The sequence below is a fragment of the Mauremys mutica genome, chromosome 11 (genome assembly GCF_020497125.1).
Source record: "Mauremys mutica isolate MM-2020 ecotype Southern chromosome 11, ASM2049712v1, whole genome shotgun sequence".
Taxonomy (NCBI): domain Eukaryota; kingdom Metazoa; phylum Chordata; order Testudines; family Geoemydidae; genus Mauremys; species Mauremys mutica.
In genome coordinates, this window is record NC_059082.1 from 48,360,776 (window position 1) to 48,383,465 (window position 22,690).

Genomic DNA, 22,690 nt, shown 5'->3' on the forward strand with positions numbered 1-22,690 from the left:
TCAATTAGTAAGCAATTCATAACAATCATTTATACCTTTGTAACAGACAATGGTTAGTAATCTTGGAGACATTGAAGATAAACATTTGCATTTGTTTATACATAAGCCTATTCGCTATCTTATTTGTCTTCAATACTAGAACAAAAACAAAACTGCATTTCACAAGGTCGTAATGACTTTTCACACAATTCACTCTGTACCACATTATCTTACAGCATGCAGGGTCACATCCTAACTTCTGCTAAATTAGCTAACATACATTAAGATCCCTTCAAACCTTTATTAATTAATTCTTGGCCTCCACACTTGTAAGGTATCATAACAGGCAGGGCCAGCTCCAGGCACCAGCATTCCATGCTGGTGCTTGGGGCGGCATTCTGCAAGGGGCTGCAGTCCCTGTGGTTTTGCCCCCAAGCAGCGCACCGAATTGCCGCCACGGAGGACTGAGGCAGTCCGTGCGCCATTAGGGCAGCAGGCGCATTTCCGCGGTGGCGGCAATTCGGCAGCAGCTTCTATGTTTAGCTGTCCATGGCGGCTTCAGCTAAACATAGAAGCTGCTGGCGAATTGCTGCCGCCGCAGAAACGCACCTGCCGCCCTAAGGGCGCAGGGACTGTCCCCGCCGCCGCCGCCGGCAATTCGGCGCGCTGCTTGGGGCGGCGAAAACTGTAGAGCCGGCCCTGATAACAGGTTATAAGCTACTGAACATGTTCCTCCTATTTGTATTCATGTATTATTATTGTATCTGAAGATAGAAATATGAAGTATAACTCTGAGGTCCTATTGTAATTATGCAAAGTATGGGCCATTAATGGTGGTTTAGAATCTTGATGGCTCCCATTGACTAGGACAATTGGTTGTAAGTGGTTTATTTACCTGCACTCCTTCCTGTGTACATGTGGGCCATCTTAATCCTTGTACTTTTCTATTGATGAGTTGGGGGTGGGGACAAGCACAGACAAAAGATTCTCGGCTTGTGCCAAAGCTATAAAAGAGGGTGGAGCAGGACAAAAGGGGTAGCCAGTCATGAGAAAACCCCTGCTTACCACCTGAGATGTCTTGCTGGAACTAACAAAGACTGTACCAGGGGAAAGGATTGGGCCCAGACTAGGAAGAAGTCTAGTCTGTGAAAGAAGCTCATTGGAACATCTCTGAGGATGAGAGATTACATGTAATCAGTTTCTTAATGTATTAGGCTTAGACTTGTGTGTTTTTGCTTTATTTTGCTTGGTGACTTACTTTGTTTGTTATTACTTGAAACCACTTAAATCTTACTTTTTATACTTAATAAAATCACTTTTGTTTATTAATAAACCCAGAGTAAGTGATTAATACATGGGAGAGCAAACAGCTGTTCATATCTCTCTATCAGTGTTATAGAGGGCGGACAATTTATGAATTTACCCTGTATAAGAGTAAAAGGGATTTATTTGGGGTTTGGATCCCATTGGGAACTGGATGCTGGAGACAGGTAACCTGCTGAGTTGTTTTCAGTTAAGTCTGCAGCTTTGGTGGCATGGACCAGACCCTGGGTCTGTGTTGCAGCAGGTTGGCGTGTCTGGCTCAACAAGTCAGGGTTCTGGAGTCCCAAACTGGCAGGGAAAATGGGCTCAGAGGTAATTTCAGCACATCAGGTGATAGTCCCAAGGAGATTTCTGTGACGGAACCCGTCACAGTTGGATCTCTTCAGTCGTCACAAGTTGTATTCATCTGCAAAACTGAAGTTTCACATAGCAGTTTTACGAAGCCCTACTGTCAAAATATACACATGCAATTTTTTCCAAAAATGTTGGAATTTATTGACCGCTTACTGGAAGAGAAAAAAGAACAATTCAAATCTAACATCGCTGAAGGCCATCTCATTGCCAGGACAGCGTTGCAGGCCTCACTTGACTCCACAGACACAGCGACACACTCAATTGCAACATCAGTGATGATGTGTCATGCATCATGGCTCCATCTTTAGGGGTTCCCGAGATAAGTGCAGTCAACAGTTGAGGACCAAAGAAGGCCCAAAACTATTAGCAGCCAAAACGGACGAGTCCCTCCATATACTGAAGGACTCAAAGGCAACATTAAAATCCCATGGCATTTATACACCTGCAAATAAAAAGAAACAGGGCAGGTATTACACCCAGAGATTCCGATCGCCACTGTACGCTCAACCACACAGGCAATATGACCAGAGCCACAAGCAAAGACAGACCACATGTCAACAAAACCAACCTTCGACGTCCCAACAGTCCACCTCAATTTTGAAGGTGTGGTTGAGGGCATGAGACAACCACATATTCTAACGCTGGAAACAGAGACTATCTCCCGACCATTCGGAGATCGCTTGTCACCATTGTTACCAAGTCTGGTGCACCATCACTGCAGACAAATTGGTTTTGTAAATTTATCCAAACTGGTAATTCCATCCCCTTTATCGCCATCCCACCCTCCCTTCCTTTCCGTTCCTCTTCAGGGACCACTCTCACAAGTACCTGCTGCAACAGGAAGTAAACCACCTTCTACAACTAGGCACAGTTAAACCAGTACCAGCACAGCATAGAGGGAAAGGATTTTACTCACTATTTTCTAACCCAGAAAAAGACAGGCAGATGGAGATCCATTCTGGACCTAAGAAAACTCAACAAAAACCCAGCTTTTCAAAATGGTGACACTAACAACTATAATTCCAGCATTAGAAAAGGAGGGAACTGGCTCTCAGCCCTTGACCTACAGGACACATATTTCCATATTACAATCCATCCATCACACAGAAGATTCCTAAGGTTCACCCTGGGAAAACAACACTTCCAATAGAAAGTACTACCCTTCAGCTTGTGAACTGCCCCAAGGGTTTTCTCCAAAGATTTAGCAGTGGTGGCGGCACACCTCCGCAGAGACAGTGTCATCATGTTTCATATCTGGATGACTACCTCATAAAGGCACCAACACAACACGAAGTAATGAACACCACTCAGAGTACAATAACCCTTTTCACAAACTTAGGGTTACAAATAAACACGCAAAAGTCAACACATACCTGTCCAGAAACTGGAATTCATCAGAGTTTGTCCCAACTCTTCAACAGCGACAGCAGCCCTACTTCATCAATGCATCATCACACTTGTCCACTTAATTTGGACAGTAACTGATGACCCACAAACATCTGACAGAACATGCTGACAACTTCTGGGACATATGTCAGCAACGATGTTTGTCATCAAACATGCCAGACTACACATGAGATGCCTGCAGGCCTGGCTTTGAACAGTGTACATACCACACAGGCACTGCCTAAGCAGATGTCTTTTAATGCCAGATAAGTTAAAGGATTCCCTAATATGGTGGACACAATCGAAGAACGTCTGTACAGGAGTCTCATTTCTACAAAGGACTCCAACAGTGACAAGTACCATGGATGTCTTCCTAATAGGCTGGGGAGTGCATCTACTCAACAACGCAGTCCAAGGCCAAAGGTCCCCATCAGAGTCCAACAGGCACATAAACTTGGTGGAGCTAAGGGCAGTCCACAATGCATGCAACCACTTTCTACCTCTAAACAAAGACAAAGCCATCAGGACCCTCACGGACAATGTAGCATGCATGTTTTACATAAACCGCCAAGGTGGTGGGGGGAGGGCGTGATCACGCTCCCTATGCACAGAGGCAATACTGCTCTGGAATTGGTGCATCAGCCACAACACTGACATATCAGCATCCTATCTTCCAGGATGTCAAAACACAGCAGCAGATGCACTACGTGGAGAGTTCTCACAGAATCCTGAATGGGAAATGGACCCTGGAGTTCTACATATGATATTCAAACTACGGGGATTCCCTGCCATAGACCTCTTTGCAACAGCACAGAACACCAAGTGCCCGCAATATTGCTTTAGAGCCAGACTGGGACCCCATTCCCTAAGTGACGCTCTCCTCATCAAATTGGATGCCCTGTTAATGTATTGTGACAAAGTTCCTCCTCTACCTTGGTGGGTCCTGTGCTTATTGGCGGATTTGCTCGCCTCACAGATTCACCCTGTGGGTCGGGAAACAGCCCAGAGACCTTCCCCTCTGGTAGAAGACACTGTCTAGGTCAATTCCTCCTGTGTTTGATCAGGAGTTGGGAGGTTTGGGGGGAACCCGAGCCCGCCCTCTACTCCGGGTTCCAGCCCAGGCCCTGTGGACTGCAGCTGTCTAGAGTGCCTCCTGGTACAGTAGCACAACAGCTACAACTCCTCAGGCTACTTCCCCATGGCCTCCTCTCAACACCTTCTTTGTCCTCACTACTGGACCTTCCTCCTGATGTCTGATAATGCTTGTTCTTCTCAGTCCTCCAGCAGTATGCCTACTCACTCTCAGCTTCTTGCATGCCTCTTGCTCCCTGTTCCTTGCACGCATTTCCTCTCCTCTGGCTCCCTTTGGCCTGACTGGAGTGAGCCCTTTTATAGCATCAGAGGGGCCCTAATTAGAGTCAGGTACTTAGCCTCACCTGACTCTTAGCAGGTTAATTGGAGTCAGGTGTTCTCATTTGCCTGGAGCAGCCCCTCCTCTGGTAACTCAGGGAACAGAAAACTGCTTATCCAGTGGCCAGTATATCTCCCTTCTACTACTCTGCTGTTCCCAACTGGCCTGGGTCTATCACAGTATGCATTTCCCCTGACCCTACTCTTAACTTGGGTCAGAAACAATATCAAGAGGGACAAATCCAAATTCATCTTAATAGCACCCAGATGGTGGTGTGCCCACTTCAAAATCTTCCAGTAATACCTCATCTTCTCTCCTAAGATGCAGGACTCATCCACCATCCGAACCTCACAATACTTCACCTCAGGGCCTGGCTACTCCATGGCCGAGAGGAAATGAAATGACCTGTTCGGAGGAAGTAAAAGACATATTACTGCACAGCCGTAGACCAAATATATGAAAGACATGTATTCATAAATGGAAATGTTTCAACATATGGTGCCAGGACAAACAAATCACACCAACATCCTCCCCTTTACCAAGGGTACTGGATTACATATTAGAACTAAAAACCCGGGTCTCTCTACAAGCTGCATCAGGGTACATTTGGCAGCTATGACAGCTTTCCACAATAAGGTGGATGGTGTCACCATATTCGCCCACCCAACAAGTTGCCCTAGTGGCACACCCCCCATACACCACTTTCTTTAAAGATAAAGTTATCATAAAACCACACCCTAAATTCCTAGCCAAAGTTGCCTCACCCTTTCATTTGAACAAACCCATTTTACTTACCTGTGTTTTTTCCAAAACTGCATGCAGACAAAAGAGAGCGGCATCACTCCACACACTGGACGTTCAAAGAACGTTAGCTTTCTACATGGAAAGAACAAAAACATTTAGAAAATCAGACTATTCATCTCTATAACAGAACAATCAAAAGGGAAAACCATCACAAAGCAGACTATGCAAGTGGATATCGGGATGCATCCACCTTTGTTATCAAAAGCATCAATTACAAGCCCCAACGGGAACCTGCACACACATAGGTGCCGACTCCGTGGGTGCTGCAGGGCTGGAACACCCATGGGGAAAAATTAGCGTCCCCGCTCCTCACCCTCCCAGCACTTCCTGCCCACTGCCTAAGAGCTGTTTGGTGGCGCTTAGGACTTTCTGGGAGGAAGGGGGGAGGAGTGGCATGCTAGGGGAAGGAGGCGGTAAAGAGTCAGGGCAGGGGCAGGGACTTGGGAGAAGGGGGTGGAATTAGGGCAGGGCAAGGGTGGTACAGAGACGGGGCCAGGGTGGGGTCGAGCACCCATGGGGAAGAGGGGAAGTCGGTGTCTATGCCCACACGCTTCCAGCATCCATAGCCTTTCTCATCAATGTCCCCATTATTGACATTTGCGGAGCAGCAACTTGGGCATCTGCCCACACATTCTCAAAGCACTATGCTGTATAGAGCAACAGTCATCATCAGACGCTCTGTTTAGACTCTGTTTTATCAACCATCACTAATGCAACTCTGAAGCCTGTACCTTCCGCTGAGGGGCACTGCTTGACAGTCACCTAAAGTGGAGCACCCACAGGGATGCTCCTCGAAGAAGAGAGGCTTACTCACCTTGTGCAGCATAGAATCATAGAATATTAGAGTTGGAAGGGACCTCAGGAGGTCATTTAGTTCACCCCCCCTGCTCAAAGCAGGACCAATCCCCAGATTTTTACCCCAGTTCTCCCAAGTGGCCCCCTCAAGGACTGAACTCACAACCCTGGGTTTAGCAGGCCAGTGCTCAAACCACTGAGCTATTCCCCCTCAACTGAGATTCTTCAAGATGGTTGTCCCTGTGTGTGCTCCACTATATTCCCTCTTCCCCTCTACTTTGGAGTTTCACGCTAGATTCTCTGTGGAAGAGAACGAACCAAGAGACAGCTGGTTGCACAGTGCTATGTAACCGCCCGGGGTGCTGTGTAACAGCAACGGCACATGCGTGACCCAACTAGGCACTGCTGCTACAGATCTCTGATTACAAGCGCAGGGCACAAGGTGCAGCACCCACAGGGACAACCATCTTGAAGAACCTCAGTTAACTGCACATGGTGAGTAACCTTCTCCTCTTGGAATCCTCAGATAATTCCTCTAAAAGATTTTTTACCCACTTTTCCATGGGAAAACCCCCAGCGAGGCAGAAAGCCATCATAATATATTGAGGCCACAGGCCAGTATTAGCTGCGTTTGACTCCTGGCCAGATTAATCTTTCAGTTTGTTCCAATCTAGCCCAATGGTTTGTGAAGAGAGGTAGATGGGAAATGCTCTCTAGTTCAGAGGTTCTCAAACTTTAGCAACCCAAGGACCCCCATTTTGATTTAAACATTTTTACCGCCCCCCCCATAAGCTGGGTTCTAATTTTCCCCGGTGATGCTCAATCCCCACTCAGCCCCAGGCCCTGCCCCCCCTCCAACGGGTAGTGATCAATGTCTAGTTCCATGTCTAGTTGGCAACCGGTATCAAGTGGAGTGCCCCAAGGGTCGGTGCTGGGGCCGGTTTTGTTCAATATCTTCATTAATGATCTGGAGGATGGTGTGGACTGCACCCTTAGCAAGTTTGCAGATGACACTAAACTGGGAGGAGTGGTTGATACGCTGGAGGGTAGGGATAGGATACAGAGGGACCTAGACAAATTAGAGGATTGGGACAAAAGAAATATGATGAGGTTCAACAAGGACAAGTGCAGAGTCCTGCACTTAGGACGGAAGAATCCCATGCACTGCTAAAGACTAGGGACCGAATGGCTGGGCAGCAGTTCTGCAGAAAAGGACCTAGGGGTTACAGTGGACGAAAAGCTGAATATGAGTCAACAGTGTGCCCTTGTTGCCAAGAAGGCTAATGGCATTTTGGGTTGTATAAGTAGGGGCATTTCCAGCAGATCGAGGGATGTGATCATTCCCCTCTACTCAACACTGGTGAGGCCTCATTTGGAGTACTGTGTCCAGTTTTGGGCCCCACACTACAAGAAGGATGTGGATAAATTGGAGAGAGTCCAGCGGAGGGCAACAAAAATGATTAGGGGGCTAGAGCACATGACTTATGAGGAGAGGCTGAGGGAACTGGGATTGTCTAGTCTGCAGAAGAGAAGAATGAGGGGGGATTTGATAGCTGCTTTCAACTACCTGAAAGGGGGTTCCAAAGAGGATGGATCTAGACTATTCTCAGTGGTAGAAGATGACAGAACAAGGAGTAATGGTCTCAAGTTGCAGAGGGCGAGGTTTAGGTTGGATATTAGGAAAAACTTTTTCACTAGTAGGGTGGTGAAGAACTGGAATGGGTTACCTAGGGAGGTGGTGGAATCTCCTTCCTTAGAGGTTTTTAAGGTCAGGCTTGACAAAGCCCTGGCTGGGATGATTTAGTTGGGTTTGGTCCTGCTTTGAGCAGGGGGTTGGACTAGATGACCTCCTGAGGTCCCTTCCAACTCTGAGATTCTATGATTCTATGAGTCCACCCCTTTCCCCCAAGACCCCATGCTTACCCCCACTCCACCTCTGCTTCTCATCTTCCCCGCCTCTTTCCACTCCCTCCTCTGAGTGCCCCCCATCCCCACTCCTCCCCCTCCTTCCCAGCACCTCCTGCACACTGCTGAACAGCTGTTCTGCAACGTGGAGGAGGCGCTGGGAGAGAGAGGGAGGGGTTGATCAGCGGGGCTGGTGGCCCCGGACACAGGAGCGGCACCAGGATTTCTGGCACCCTAGGCAGAATTCGGGAGGGCGGCATTTTGTGCGCTCCCCACGGGGCGCGCAGGAGCTTCTGGTTCCACTCCCATTGCGCAGCCGAAGAAGGACCCTCCGCCGAAATGCCGCAGGCGACAGCAGCAGTCATTGAGCTGCTCAATTGCCTGCCGCTGTTTTCCGCGGCACGTCAGCGGAAGGTCCTTCTTCGGCGGCGCAACAGGAGCGGAACCGGACGCTCCCGTGCGCCCCGTGGAGAGTGCACAAAATGTCCCCCACCGAATCCTGGCGCCCTAGGCAACAGCCTAGGGTCGCCTAATGGAAGCGCCGGCCCTGCCCGGACATGACTTGTGGACCCCCTGGAGTACCCTCGCAGACCCCAGTTTGAGAACCACTGCTCTAGTTCATTTATGTTGGAGTATAATAGTATGATAGCTGTCAATCAGTGCTGTTAATCAAGTACCTTCAGAAATAAAAATGAAAAATAATAAAGCTATAATTTAGCCTTATTTTCCAGATCACAGATTTGGTTATAATTGTACTATAACCAAATCTGTGATCTATTTAAATCAATGTTATTAGAATGGTGTAGTCATAGAAACATCTCAAATGTTTTGAATTCAGTGTTATGGTTAAAAACAAACATGATAATTAAAATGTTCTACCAGTAGCTCAAAAATCTCAGTAAAATGCAGGAGTCTTGGAGACTCACCATGTCTCAGGTAACAAGTTCTGCAGGATAGAGAGTTTCTGGAGCCCAAGAGTGCCTTCTGCTTCTGCAGCACTTATAAATTCTGCAATTTATCCTAATACATTTGGTGTGTCTACTCTGACAGAGTTTCTAAGCCCCACATACAAGGAACCTGGGAGCTCTGTAATAGCTGTGGAGCATTCATGGAATTATCATACATTTCAAAGAAATGTAGTTAATAACCCCACAATAAGTCCACCAGACTGTCCAAGAATAGTCAGACATCAAGTCTTATTGAGATCATAGAATAAACCAAATCTGGAACCTGTGAGCTAAGCTGTTTTTGAGAAATGACTTTTCAAAGAAAGTAAGAAAAATCTTTTGTAATGGAAAGCTGATGCAAATTTGATAATGCCATCCCAAACTTTCTGGAAAAAAGTCTCATGTGATGGGACTAAACATAAGAAACTTCAGGCTCTAAAGTTAGAAAAAAGGGGCATATGGAATCAAGCAAGTTACTGTCTTAACTATATATATACAGGCTACCATCTGTTCATTAAAATGAATAACTACACAAGTCATCCCAGAGTCAGGTCTTGCATAACCTACAAAAGTCCTATTCACTCAGATTTTGGAGTCCCTAACATGGCCGCCACAGCTTTGTTTTCTTTCCTGATCATCATCATCATATTTATATTACTGTAACCGCAAATTAGAGACAGTTTAATGGTCCCAGATGGTATACAATTTATCATCATTTTCTGCTGCAAAGTTTGGCAGGATAAAGTAGAAAGCCTGTCGTATGAAAGGAGACTTGAGGAGCTCGGTTTGTTTTCCTTAACCAAAAGAAGGTTGAGAGGAGATATGATTGCTCTCTTTAAATATATCAGAGGGATAAATACCAGGGAGGGAGAGGAATTATTTCAGCTCAGTACTAATGTGGACACGAGAACAAATGGATATAAATTGGCAGTCGGGAAGTTTAGGCTTGAAATTAGACGAAGGTTTCTAACCATCAGGGGAGTGAAATTCTGGAACAGCCTACCGAGGGAAACAGTGGGGGCGAAGGACCTCTCTGGCTTTAAGATTAAGCTTGATAAGTTTATGGAGGGAATGGTTTGATAGGATAACGTGATTTAGTCAATAGGTCAATAACGTACGACCACTGGTAATTAGTACCGAGGGTCAATGTTGGGATATTGAAAGTCTTTTTCCTGAGTGTCTGGCTGGTGAGTCTTGCCCGCATGCTCGGGGTTCAGCTGATCACCATATTTGGGGTCGGGAAGGAATTTTCCTCCAGGGTACATTGGCAGTGGCCCTGGAGGTTTTTCGCCTTCCTCCGCAGCATGGGGCAGGGGTCGCTTGCTGGAGGATTATCTGCTACTTGAAGTCTTTAAATCAGGATTTGGGGACTTCAACAGCTGAGTCAAGGGAGAGAATTATTTCAGGAGTGGGTGGGTCAGCTTTTGTGGCCTGCATCTTGCGGGAGGTCAGACTAGATGATCATAATGGTCCCTTCTGATCTTAAGTTCTATGATTCTATGATCTCTTTGTTACAGATTTATAACATGCCTAGCACAATGGGGATGGGGCCTTTGGGGGCTACCATAATGTAAATAATAGTTTATTAATGTACAGCAAACCCATTGAACTTATCTGGGATACTATACCCTGCAAAAACTTAAATGGTATTTAAATAACTGGTCCAAGTGAGCCATACAGTCAACTAGTTTGGTTATCTGTTAATAAAGTACAAATGAAGGCCATAGTGAAGCAGTAAGGTCCCAGAACTGGGCACTTGACACATTTTACCATCAAAGCTCTTGTGTTGTATTTGACTGGTATAAAGAACTGCCTGAAGTATTCGGAAGGTGTCAGTGATGGACAAGTGTGAACAAATGACTCTTCTACCTTGGGAAGACTCCTGGCTTTACTGGCTGTGAGATCTGCTGAAGGGTATTATCTTCAGCAGTCCGATCTTGGACTTGAGTGCTTCCTTGAAAATTCTCTGTCTATCCAAAATGAAATTGGTCAAAGAGGCCTCAAAGAAGACTCCAAGACAGTGTTCTCCCCTCTGGGAATCTGTTTAGCAATAGACGTAAAACATTATGCTGTGTTTTGGTCAAAGCCAGTTACGTATGCTTCCTATGGCTTTTTGTTGTTTTGTTTTTGTTTTTGTTTTTTTGGAGACAGTCTGTAGAACTCAGCAGAGAATTATGTTCCCACTACATGATGGCTTAAAATAGAGAAGGAGAGCCTTCCTATTTATTATGTAGGCTTTTGGAGTAATTCTGATAAAATTCTGTTGATTATTTGTAGAAACTGATTTCCCTATTAAATTCAATAGAACTCTCCCCAGTTATTGCTTATGAAAGACTTTTTTGTGTGACTGGTCTTAATATTTTTAAGGGGGAGGGGGATAATCCATATTAAATAATAATATTTAGTTGGAGTAGAGTGGGACTCAATAGGGAAAAATGCTCTCAGATCTCTTCATTTGTGCACATGATGGGTATTGTATGGCTTGGGAAATTGAAATACACTATTGATTGAGATGGCTGGCAAAAGAAGGTGAAATTAGGACTAGATATTCATAGTGGCAATTCAAAGTCATTCATTATGACTGTGAATAGTCATTAGACAAGACTGAGTGAGTGAGAGGGTGACTCTATAGCCTGGTGGTTGGGACACTCAGGTAGAATATCGGAGACCCAAGTTCATGTTCCTGCTCCAGTGACTGTTTATAAAAAATGGAAAAACTTCAATGGGAGAGATTGAGCAAGACCTTCCCCAGAATATCCCATAGTCCATTGTACTCTCCTGCAATTTTCCGATCTGTTCTCCACATCACTACAGGGGAAAGTGAACTCAGATCTTCCACATCTCAGGTGAGTTCCCTGACCACTGTGCTAAAGTGTAGTAGGGCGGCTGCTGCTACTTCATCCTCCACTGCTGCTGCCTACAATCTAAGTCTTGGGGGGAAATGTTTTTTGGTTGAAACTGCATTTTTCATCTAAAATATTTGAACCAGCTCTAGGTGAAATCTTAAGAAAACTACAGATAGCACTGTGGGTAGTCAAAGAAGAAACAATTTGTCATGGGAAAGAACTTCACATGCACATCTTGATTTTATAGGAAAAAGTATTAGCTATCTTGTTGAGTACCTTATCTTTCTCTAACAGTACTGAATGCAAGATGGTGTAATAGTGGCAAGGGAATGGGATGAAAAGAGGTAACAGTTTAAAACAGGTTCTTCCATGTACCCTTCTTAGTGTGTGTGCAACATGCCTCAAGTGGCACATGACCAGAATTTGGTCTGCTGGTTGGATCATTAGCTTCTCCAGCTGGGTACTGACAGGGAGTGCAACATGAATGCTGATCCATACCCCCTCCATGTACTGAAAGAGTATGGGTGAAAATATGGTTATAGCATACCCTGAAGAAGTACAGGTGGATATGCAACCTCTTGACTATGCCTGAGTTCAGAAACTAGGATTTCATTTTGAGATAATATTCATATGTATGCTATACATGCCCCCCACCCTGAGATACTATCTGTAACTGAGGCCCCTCTGAATTACAGTGTTTCAAAAATTGCTGATTAAAGTGTTCTGGATTTTTCTCTCCCTCTCTGTTGTGTGTAGTGGGGCTCCAGGAAAAACCTACTGGCAGTGAACAACATGAGCTCTGTGGTGATCCTCAGCGAGCAGGCTATGTCATCTCATTTCCACCAGCAGGTGGCAGTAGTGCAAGTGTCCCCAAATCTGCTTAATGTGACCTTCTTTGGTACAGGAGCCACGCACAGCCTCCGCATTGATATGCACATTAATGGAGTATTTGCCACTAAGGTAACTCACCACCTCAGCTGTTGTGCGCAGTTTCTTTTCTTGCTGAAGATTCACTCACTTAATATGGTTTAATTGTTTCAGAGATGAAATCCAAGCTTTCCACCATAATTTATCTAACTCTTCTCAGATTCTCCCTTCCTTATATTTTAGTTGCTTATGCAGTATATGTTTGTTGATGGAAAATAGCATCACTATTACAACAGGCGCATTCCAATGGAGCTGATTTCCAGGCAGCATAATTATTCATTAATAGCTCTCTGATTAGTGACCTCTGGGCATTGGACAACCCAGTAAATATATAGAGGAAGGTATAAGGTGATGGCTGTGATGGAAAGTTTATTCCATTGTTGTTTGTTCATGCACAGAAATAAATATAGCATAGACTTTACATGGGATTTTGTATGAAAAGGATTTTAGCAGAATTAGTAGATTGGCACTAAGATGAGTTACAAATCGTTGAGGGATTTCATGCATGTTTCCAGCAGAAACGTAACTGCTTTGTAACTTCTCTGTGGCTATTTCAGGATGCTGTAGTATTCTGGAATGGGAAGCAAGTCACTGTCTTTGAATGCTCAGGAGCCACTTTACGAAATGCAGGTAGGACTTCACAAGAGGTAGCCCACAGGAGAACATGTATGAGGGCGGTGAATCCCCCCAAAATTATATGTTCACTGAACTCCTGATAACTCTTAAGCTTTAATAATCATACTTTGCATTTCAGAACTTTACAAGCACTAATTAGCCCTCACAACACTCCTGTGAAATGGTTGGTATTCCAATTTTACAGAATAGGAAAATAAGGCATAAAAGAGGTGGACAGATCCTTGATCATCTGAGTCAATGACAAGAACAGAACTCAAATCCTGGCTCCCAGACCTTTGCTCTAATCATTAGCTGAAACCCCTGGATATAGTGTGCAGTTTGATACCTGAATCTCTCTACATTCTTATATATGTATCATGAGTAGTACTAAGGGGGGAACTGACCTGTAGTAGAAATGATGTACACTTCCAGTCCCTTAGGGGTCTTGATAGCATGGAAACTACAAGAGAGCTAGAGTAGCTTGATTATATCTCTGAGATGCCTTATTCACAGGTTAAAAACAAAACAAACCCAAGCTAAATCAGTTTAAAATAACCCACACGAAACTCAGACCCTTATGAAGCACATTCCAGAAACATAGTTCTTAATAAATCATATATAAAAGTCTGACCTTATTGCATTTGCAAGTGTGACACAAATGTAAGGCTTTATTTTTAATGATATTATAAAGCAATACTTTTAAGGCATGTGAGTGCTGGGAAACTGGAAACTTATGTGCCAGTGTTGACAAATAATGCCTGCTACCCACCACAAAATATGTTGACATCACTTCTGATCACTTCATTTCACTCTTATCTTGGGCACTGCTCCTAGTTAGTTTAGTGCTAAGAAGCTGAACTAGGTTAATAAGAATTCATTGATTAGATTTTAAAAATAAATACACAGAAACCCACAGAATGGTTTCATTGCAAATTAATGTTCAGACATAGAAGTCCCCTGTCATGGTTACAGGGCCAGCTGCACCTCTGACCCGTTGATGGTCTGAGTGCATCAGGTGTCATGCAGGCCTCATGCCTTTACCTCTCCTGAGGTGAAATCCCACAATTCTCCTTCTCTTAAGACTGGGCCCTGGCTACAGTACAGTACACTGTGTAAGAACTGTGCTTACCCTATTCTATTTAGGTTCCTATACTGTGCTCTCCACCATAGTAACTGAACACCTTCTAATAGTAGAGGGCCAACTGGGTTTGGTACCTGTGATTTCTCCCTTTGGGAGGGTGTGATCAAACAGCCTTCTTAAAAGCCCAAGTATTGTTTATTTTAATAGTAGGAACAAAGCATTTAAAGTAACAGGATTTTAAAATGACAGTTTACGTGCATGTCTGTCTTACCTAAAGCCCTACCATCCTATGATGGTGAGCTAGGCATGCCTAGCTTCTTCAGATACCCTCGTGGGAACTTTGTCAGTCTGTCCCCTGCAAACAGTTCCCCCAACCACTACCTGCTCGCTGGAGAGAGATTTTTTTAAACTGCTCTAATCCTTTTGATCGTCTGATTCGCAGGCATGGATGATGCTGTCAAAAGTGATTCTCTAAGGGTATGTCTACACTACGAAATTAGGTCAAATTTATAGAAGTCGGTTTTTCAGAAATCATTTTTATACAGTCGATTGTGTGTGTCTCCACAAAAAAGGCTCTAAGTGCTTTAAGTTGGCAGACTGCGTCCACAGTACCGAGGCTAGCGTCTACTTCCGGAGCGTTGCACTGTGGGTAGCTATCCCACAGTTCCTGCAGTCTCCGCCGCCCATTGGAATTCTGGGTTGAGATCTCAATGCCTGATGGGGCAAAAACAGTGTTGCAAGTGATTCTGGGTACATGTCGTCAGCCCGCGCGCCCCCTCCCCCTTCCTCCCTCCGTGAAAGCAACGGCAGACAATTGTTTCGCACCTTTTTTCCTGGGTTACCTGTGCAGACGCCATACCACGTCAAGCATGGAGCCCACACAGCTGACCGTCACTGTAAGTCTCCTGAGTGCTGGCAGACGTGGGACTGCATTGCTACACAGCAGCAGCTCATTGCCTTTTGGCAGCAGATGGTGCGTTACGACTGATAGCCATCGTCGTCATACTCCTGGTTGCTCTTTTAACTGACCTCGGTGAGGTCAGTTGGGCGCCTGACTGACATGGGAGTGACTCAGCCAGGTCATTCCCATCTTCTGCCAGGCACCGAGGAGATGACAATGGCTAGTAGTCCTACTGCACCGTCTTCTGGCGAGCAGCCAAGAGGTGATGATGGCTAGCTGTCGTAATACAGCATCTTCTGCCCAGCACCCAGGAGATGACGATGGCTAGCAGTCGAACTGAACTGTCTGCTGCCACCCTAAAGATGTAAAAGATAGATGGAGTGGCTCAAAACAAGAAATAGTCCCGATTTGTTTTGTATTCATTTGCTTCCTCCCTCCCTCCGTGAAATCACGGCCTGCTAAACCCAGGGTTTTGAATTCAATCCTTGAGGGGGCCATTCTGTGTGACAGTTGTTTGTGTTTCTCCTTGATGCAAAGCCACCCCCTTTGTGGACTTTAATTCCCTGTAAGCCGTGTTGTCAGTCGCCCCTCCCTCCATCAGAGCAGACAACCGTTGGCACTTGGTTGCTTATGGAAGCAGTTGGGGGCGGAAAAAAGAAAGTAGAACCAGCAAAATGTGACTTTTCACTTAGCAGAGACCACCAGCCAGAACTCTGAACCGCCAGTGGTCCACAGACCACCATTTGAAAGGCACAGTCTTACAGCTACTGTTTTGGGTTCTCTGCACACTTGAACAGATGCCACTGCGCTGGTAAACATTTGGATAATATTTGCAACCAAAAGAATGGAAAATGTATTGATTTTGTTTTTAATTTTTAAAGCTTAGATTCAGATAACTTAAAGATAAGAGGAGAATTATATGGTCACTTGTGTGGCTTCAGTACCATGCTATATGCCTGACCTTAGGTGAGATGCGTTGGAAGAGCTATGTGGAAGTGCTGTGCTATGCTTCATACAAGTACTACTAATCTTTCATTTTCGTGGGGACTAAATTCACTTACAATGTATTAAAGAAAAAAGAATAAATCTTAATAACCCTTGTGACATTACGTTACTGACATAACCTGTGACCGTATAGATCATTGTTGCAACCACTGTTATATATTTGCAGCAAATATTGTACAAAGGTTGTTGTGTAAGGTGTCTATGGAAAGATTATGGTTTGTTGATTATAATTATGCTATCTGTATGTGTATATCACTTTTGTAGTTGAAGTTATGAATATTGGCTATGTACTTGTATATCAATGTGTTTTGATTCTAAAGTAGCCTTAGGGTATGTCTACGCTATGAAATTAGGTTGAATTTATAGAAGTCGGTTCTTTAGAAATAGTTTTTATGCAGTCGATTGTGTGTGTCCCCACAAAAAATGCTCTAAGTGCATTAAGTCGGTGGACTGCGTCCACAGTACCAAGGCTAGCGTCGACTTCCGGAGCGTTGCACTGTGGGTAGCTGTGAGTAGCTATCCCACAGTTCCCGTGGTCTCTGCTGCTCATTGGGATTCTGGATTGAGAGATCTCAATGCCTGATGGGGCAAAAACAGTGTCGCAGGTGGTTCTGGGTAAATGTTGTCAGGCCCCCCTCTCCCTCCCTCCGTGAAAGTAATGGCAGACAATTGTTTCGTTCCTTTTTTCCTGGGTTACCTGTGCAGACACCATACCACGGCAAGCATAGAACCCGCACAGCTGACTGTCACCGTAAGTCTCCTGCGTGCTGGCAGACGTGGGACTGCATTGTTACAGAGCAGCAGCTCCTTGCCTTTTGGTAGCAGATGGTGCGTTACGACTGGTAGTCGTCGTCATATTCCTGGGTGCTCTTTTAACCGACCTTGGTGAGGTCAGTCATGGGCGCCTGTGCAGCCTCCTTCTGCCGAGCACCCAGCAGCTGACAATGGCTCGCAGTCATAATGCACCGTCTGCAGCCACCCTAAAGATGTAAAAGATAGATGGAGTGGATCAAAACAAGAAATAGACCTGATTTGTTTTGTATTCATTTGCTTCCTCCCTCCCTCCGTGAAATCACGGCCTGCTAAACCCAGGGTTTTGAGTTTGATCCTTGAGGGGGCCATTCTGTGTGACAGTTGTTTGTGTTTCTCCTTGATGCAAAGCCACCCCCTTTGTGGACTTTAATTCCCTGTAAGCCGTGTTGTCAGTCGCCCCTCCCTCCATCAGAGCAGACAACCGTTTCACGCCTTTTTTTAGCCCTGAAGCCATAGCACTGGGATCATGGATCCCGCTCAGATCACCGTGGCAATTATGAGCACTGTAAACACCACGCGCATTATCCTGGAGTATATGCAGAACCAGAACCTGCCAAAGCAAAACCAGGAGAGGAGGCGACAGCAGTGCGATGACGAGAGTGATGAGGACATAGACATGGACATAGACTTCTCACAAAGCACGGGCCCCGGCAATGTGCACATCATGGTGTTAATGGGGCAGGCTCATGCTGTGGAATGCCAGTTATGGGCCCGGGAAACAAGCACAGACTGGTGGGACTGCATAGTGTTGCAGGTCTGGGACGATTCCCAGTGGCTGTGAAACTTTCGCATGCATAAGGGCACTTTCATGGAACTTTGTGACTTGCTTTTCCCTGGCTTGAAGCATCAGAATATCAAGATGAGAGCAACCCTCACAGTTGAGAAGCAAGTGGCGATAGCCCTGTGGAAGCTTGCAACGCCAGACAGCTACCGGTCAGTCGGGCATCAATTTGCAGTGGGCAATCTACTGTGCGGGCTGCTGTGATCCAAGTGGCCAACGCAATCAAAGTGCGTTGATATCAAGGGTAGTGACTCTGGGAAATGTGCAGGTCATATTGGATGGCTTTGCTGCAATGGGATTCCCTAACTGTGGTGGGGCGATAGACGGAACCCATATCCCTATCTTGGCACCGGAGCACCAAGCCAGTGAGTACATGAACTGCAAAGGGTACTTTTCAATGGTGCTGCAAACACTGGTGGATCACAAGGGATGTTTCACCAACATCAACGTTGGATGGCCGGGAAAGGTACATGACGCTCGCGTCTTCAGGAACTCTGGTCTGTTTCAACAGCTGCAGGAAGGGACTTTCTTCCCAGACCAGAAAATAACTGTTGGGGTTGTTGAAATGCCTATAGTTATCCTTGGGGACCCAGCCTCTCCCTTAATGCCATGGCTCATGAAGCCGTACACAGGCAGCCTGGATAGTAGTCAGGAGCTATTCAACTATAGGCTGAGCAAGTGCAGAATGGTGGTAGAATGTGCATTTGGATGTTTAGAAGCGCACTGGCACAGTTTACTGACTCGGATAGACCTCAGCGAAACCAATATTCCCATTGTTATTACTGCTTACTGTGTGCTCCACAATATCTGTGAGAGTAAGGGGGAGACGTTTATGGTGGGGTGGGAGGTTAAGGCAAATCACCTGGCCGCTGATTACGCACAGCCAGACACCACGGCAGTTAGAAGAGTACAGCAGGATGCAGTGCGCATCAGAGAAGTTTTGAAAACCAGTTTCATGACTGGCCAGGCTATGGTGTGAAAGTTCTGTTTGTTTTTCCTTGATGAACCCCTACCCCCTTGGTTCACTCTACTTCCCTGTAAGCTAGCCGCCCTCCCCTCCCGCCTCGATCACGGCTTGCAGAGGCAATAAAGTCATTGTTGCTTCACAAGCATGCATTCTTTATTAATTCATCACACAAATAGGGGGCTAACTGCCAAGGTAGCCCGGGAGGGGTGGGGAAGGAGGGAAGCACAGGGTGGGGTGGGGAAAGATGGAAGGACAAGGCCACACTTCACTTTAAAACTTTGAAACTTAAAAACTTTAAAACTTATTGAAGGCCAGCCTTCTGTTGCTTGGGCAATCCTCTGGGGTGGAGTGGCTGGGTGGCCGGAGCCCCCCTACCGTGTTCTTGGGTGTCTGTGTGAGGAGGCTATGGAATTTGGGGAGGAGGGCGGTTGGTTACACAGGGGCTGTAGCAGCAGTCTCTGCTCCTGCTGCCTTTCCTGCAGCTCAACCATACGCTGGCTCATATGAGTTTGATCTTCCAGCAGCCTGAGCATCGACTCTTGCCTATTGTGCTTTCCTGCATTCTGACATTGTCTGCCTCCATGCATTCTGCTGTGCTCTGTCAGTGTGGGAGGACAGCAGGAGCTCAGAGAACATTTCATCCCGAGTGCGTTTTTTTCCGCCTTCTAATCTTCGCTAACCTCTGCGAAGGAGAAACATTTGTAGCTGGTGGAGGAAAAGGGAGACACATTTTAGAGAACAAAGGGTACACTCTTTCCCATTAAACCTTGCTGTTCACATTACACAGCACATGTGCTTTCGTTACAAGGTTGCATTTTGCCTCTTGTATTGAGGGCCTGCCGGTTTGGTGTGAGAGATCACTCACGCTTCACCCCTTCTCCCCCCACCGCGTGGCTAACAGCAGGGAACATTTCTGTTCAGCCACAGCCAAACAGCCGAGCAGGAACGGGCACCTCTGAATGTCCCCTTAATAAAAGCACCCTGTTTCAACCAGGTGACCATGAATGATATCACTCTCCTGAGGATAACACAGCGAGATAAAGAACGGATGTTGTTTGAATGCCAGCAAACACCGGGACTATACGCTGCCATACTTTGTTATGTAATGATTCCCGACTACGTGCTACTGGCCTGGTGTGGTAAAGTGTCCTACCATGGCAGATGGAATAAGGCTGCCCTCCCCAGAAACCTTTTGCAAAGGCTTTGGGAGTACATCCAGGAGAGCTTTATGGAGATGTCCCTGGAGGATTTCTGCTCCATCCCCATACATGTTAACAGACTTTTCCAGTAACAGTACTGGCCGCGAATGTCAGGGCAAATTAATCATTAAACATGCTTGCTTTTAAACCATGTGTAATATTTACAAAGGTACACTCACCAGAGGTCCCTTCTCCGCCTTCAGGGTCCGGGAGCATGCCTTGGGTGGGTCCGGGGGTTACTGACTCCAGGTCCAGGGTGAGAAACCTTGGCTGTTGGGGAAACCGGTTTCTCCGCTTCCTTGCTGTGAGTTGTCATCAATCTCTTCATCATCTTCCTCGTCCCCAAAACCCACTTCCGTATTGCGTGATTCTCCATTGACGCAGTCAAAGCACAGGGTTGGGATAGTGGTGGCTGCGCCCCCTAGCATGGCATGCAGCTCCTCATAGAAGCGTCATGTTCGGGGCTCTGATCTGGAGCGGACATTTGCCTCTCTGTTTTTTTGGTAGGCTTGCCTTAGCTCCTTAATTTTCATGCATCACTGCTGTGCATCCCTGTTATGGCCTCTGTCCTTCATGCCCTTTGAGAGTTTTTCTAATGTTTTGGCATTTTGTTTACTGGAACGGAGTTCAGCTAGCATGGATTTGTCTCCCCATATGGCGAGCAGATCCCGTACCTCCCGTTAGCTCCATGCTAGAGCTCTTTTGAGATCCTGGGACTCCATCATGGTCACCTCTGCTGATGAGATCTGCACTCACCTACACCTTGCCACACTGGCCAAACAGGAAATGAGATTCAGAAGTTCGCGGGCTTTTCCTGTCTGCCTGGCCAGTTCATCTGAGTTGAGAGCGCTGTCCAGAGCGGTCACAATGGAGCACTCTGGGTTAGCTCCCGGAGGCCAGTGCCATCAAATTGCATCCACACTATCCCAGATTCAACCTGGCAAGGCCGATTTCAGCACTAATCCCCTTGTCAGAGGTGGAGTAAAGAAATCGATTTAAAGAGCCCTTTAAGTCGAAAAAAAGGGCTTTGTCATTTGGATGGGTCCAGGCTTAAATCAAGGTAATGCTGCTAAATTCGACCTAAAATCGTAGTGTAGACCAGGCATTAGTTGACTGGAGCCAGGGGGTAGACTCTTCAAGGCCAATAGTTCAAGCATTTTCTCTAAAGAACCTTCAGATGTTTGCTGAGAAGTGACTTATTGTGAGCTATTCTTCTTCTTCCCTTCTTGTTTGTTTTGTCCTTACAGTCCTCTCTATTACTAAATCAACATACCAGTAACTGTCCCAATAGCCAAGTCAACATGCAATATTCACAGATTGTTCCAGAGCACCTCCAATTCTGTCACACCCTCATTTACAACTTCTCAATTGTAGCAAAATCATGGAAGGGTGAATCATCTCATCTGATCGTAAAACTGGGGCTGGTCAATTTCCTTCTCTCTGCCTCCCCCTACTCTTCCACCCCTCACATATGAACAGAGCCTATGGAGTGCCTTCTGTTAGAGTTATAATTTCATATTCTGGATGTACTTCCTGATGAGAAACCAGCATAAGGGACAAATGATGGTGGAGAAGGAGGGGCGGGATTTTGGGAAGTGCTACAGAATGATTGAAGAACAGATTTGTTGTGAGTTGGAAATGACCTGCTGTCAATGCACACTGCTTTATTGAGACCACTGTAGGGACTAGTCACTTCATGAATTAGACTGAAAGAGCATGCTTTCTGGACAAAATGCTTTACTTTGATTAATAGCATGTAGCCGTTTATTCTAATCATGGTATTCTTGTGAATGTTCCAGGCTCTTTCCTCTGTGATTCTCCAGTGCTGGCTATGCATGAAGAAAGCATTTACACAGTTGAGCCAAATCGGGTTCAGGTCCGCACCTGGCAGGTGAGTACTGCTGGTCCAGGGCTGGTGGAGCAATGGGACAGTTAATAATACATTACTGAAGTGCTGGGTTCAAAGTGCCTAGGAAGCTTATTTAGTGGGTTTACCCTGCTGCATGTAGTTAACCCACACTGTTTTTTCTTGCTTAGTTTCTCCTCAGATCAGTGTCTGAGGCAAACCAAACCCAGATAGGGGTGCATATGTTCTTGTGGTATAGCGTGCTGGCCCCACTGATTATTCAAGAACCCCTTTCTTACTCACCAGACAAGGACAGTGACATATAGGGTTGAAACTACCCAGTCATCTCTCATCCCTCACAGAGGTCAGGTGCTGTGTTTATGGCTGAAAAAATACAGATTGGGGTTCAGTAAATGTAGCACCTCTGCCCTTGGCATAGGAAGGAAAATGTGCTATTAAAAGTTTTGGCTGAAGGACCTGTGTCATTTTCTATATTATAAAACACCTAGCATATTTGGGCACTACTACAATCTAAATAATAAGAAACAACAACAGTAGACAAAGGGACTTTGTAAGGGCCAGAGTTTTTAAAATGTATCAAAGTATGTGGGCACAAGCAGGTAAATGCATGTGTAAAATATAGTTGCATGCCTAGAATGGATAAATATACATGCAAATGGTGTGTGCTTCTACAGTCAGTATTTCTGTGTCACTCACTCATGCCCGTCACCCCAATCGGGGTATGGGCCGCCAACCACAGATCTCCAGAGTCCTCTATCCTGGGCCATTCGCTCTAGCTGGTTCC

The 22,690-nt window shown here is 45.8% G+C and overlaps 1 protein-coding gene across 4 annotated transcripts in view; it reads left to right on the plus strand.

The window, feature by feature from the left end:
- The window catches only part of IFT140 (intraflagellar transport 140), a 243,719-nt gene that overhangs the window by 65,255 nt on the left and 155,774 nt on the right, over positions 1–22,690 (plus strand). For all 4 annotated transcript variants that reach the window (XM_044978903.1, XM_044978900.1, XM_044978902.1 and 1 more), the window contains 3 exons: positions 12,507–12,710; positions 13,235–13,307; positions 21,839–21,930. In XM_044978903.1, coding sequence (XP_044834838.1) covers positions 12,507–12,710; positions 13,235–13,307; positions 21,839–21,930 — 369 coding nt within the window. The remainder of the gene's footprint in view (positions 1–12,506; positions 12,711–13,234; positions 13,308–21,838; positions 21,931–22,690) is intronic.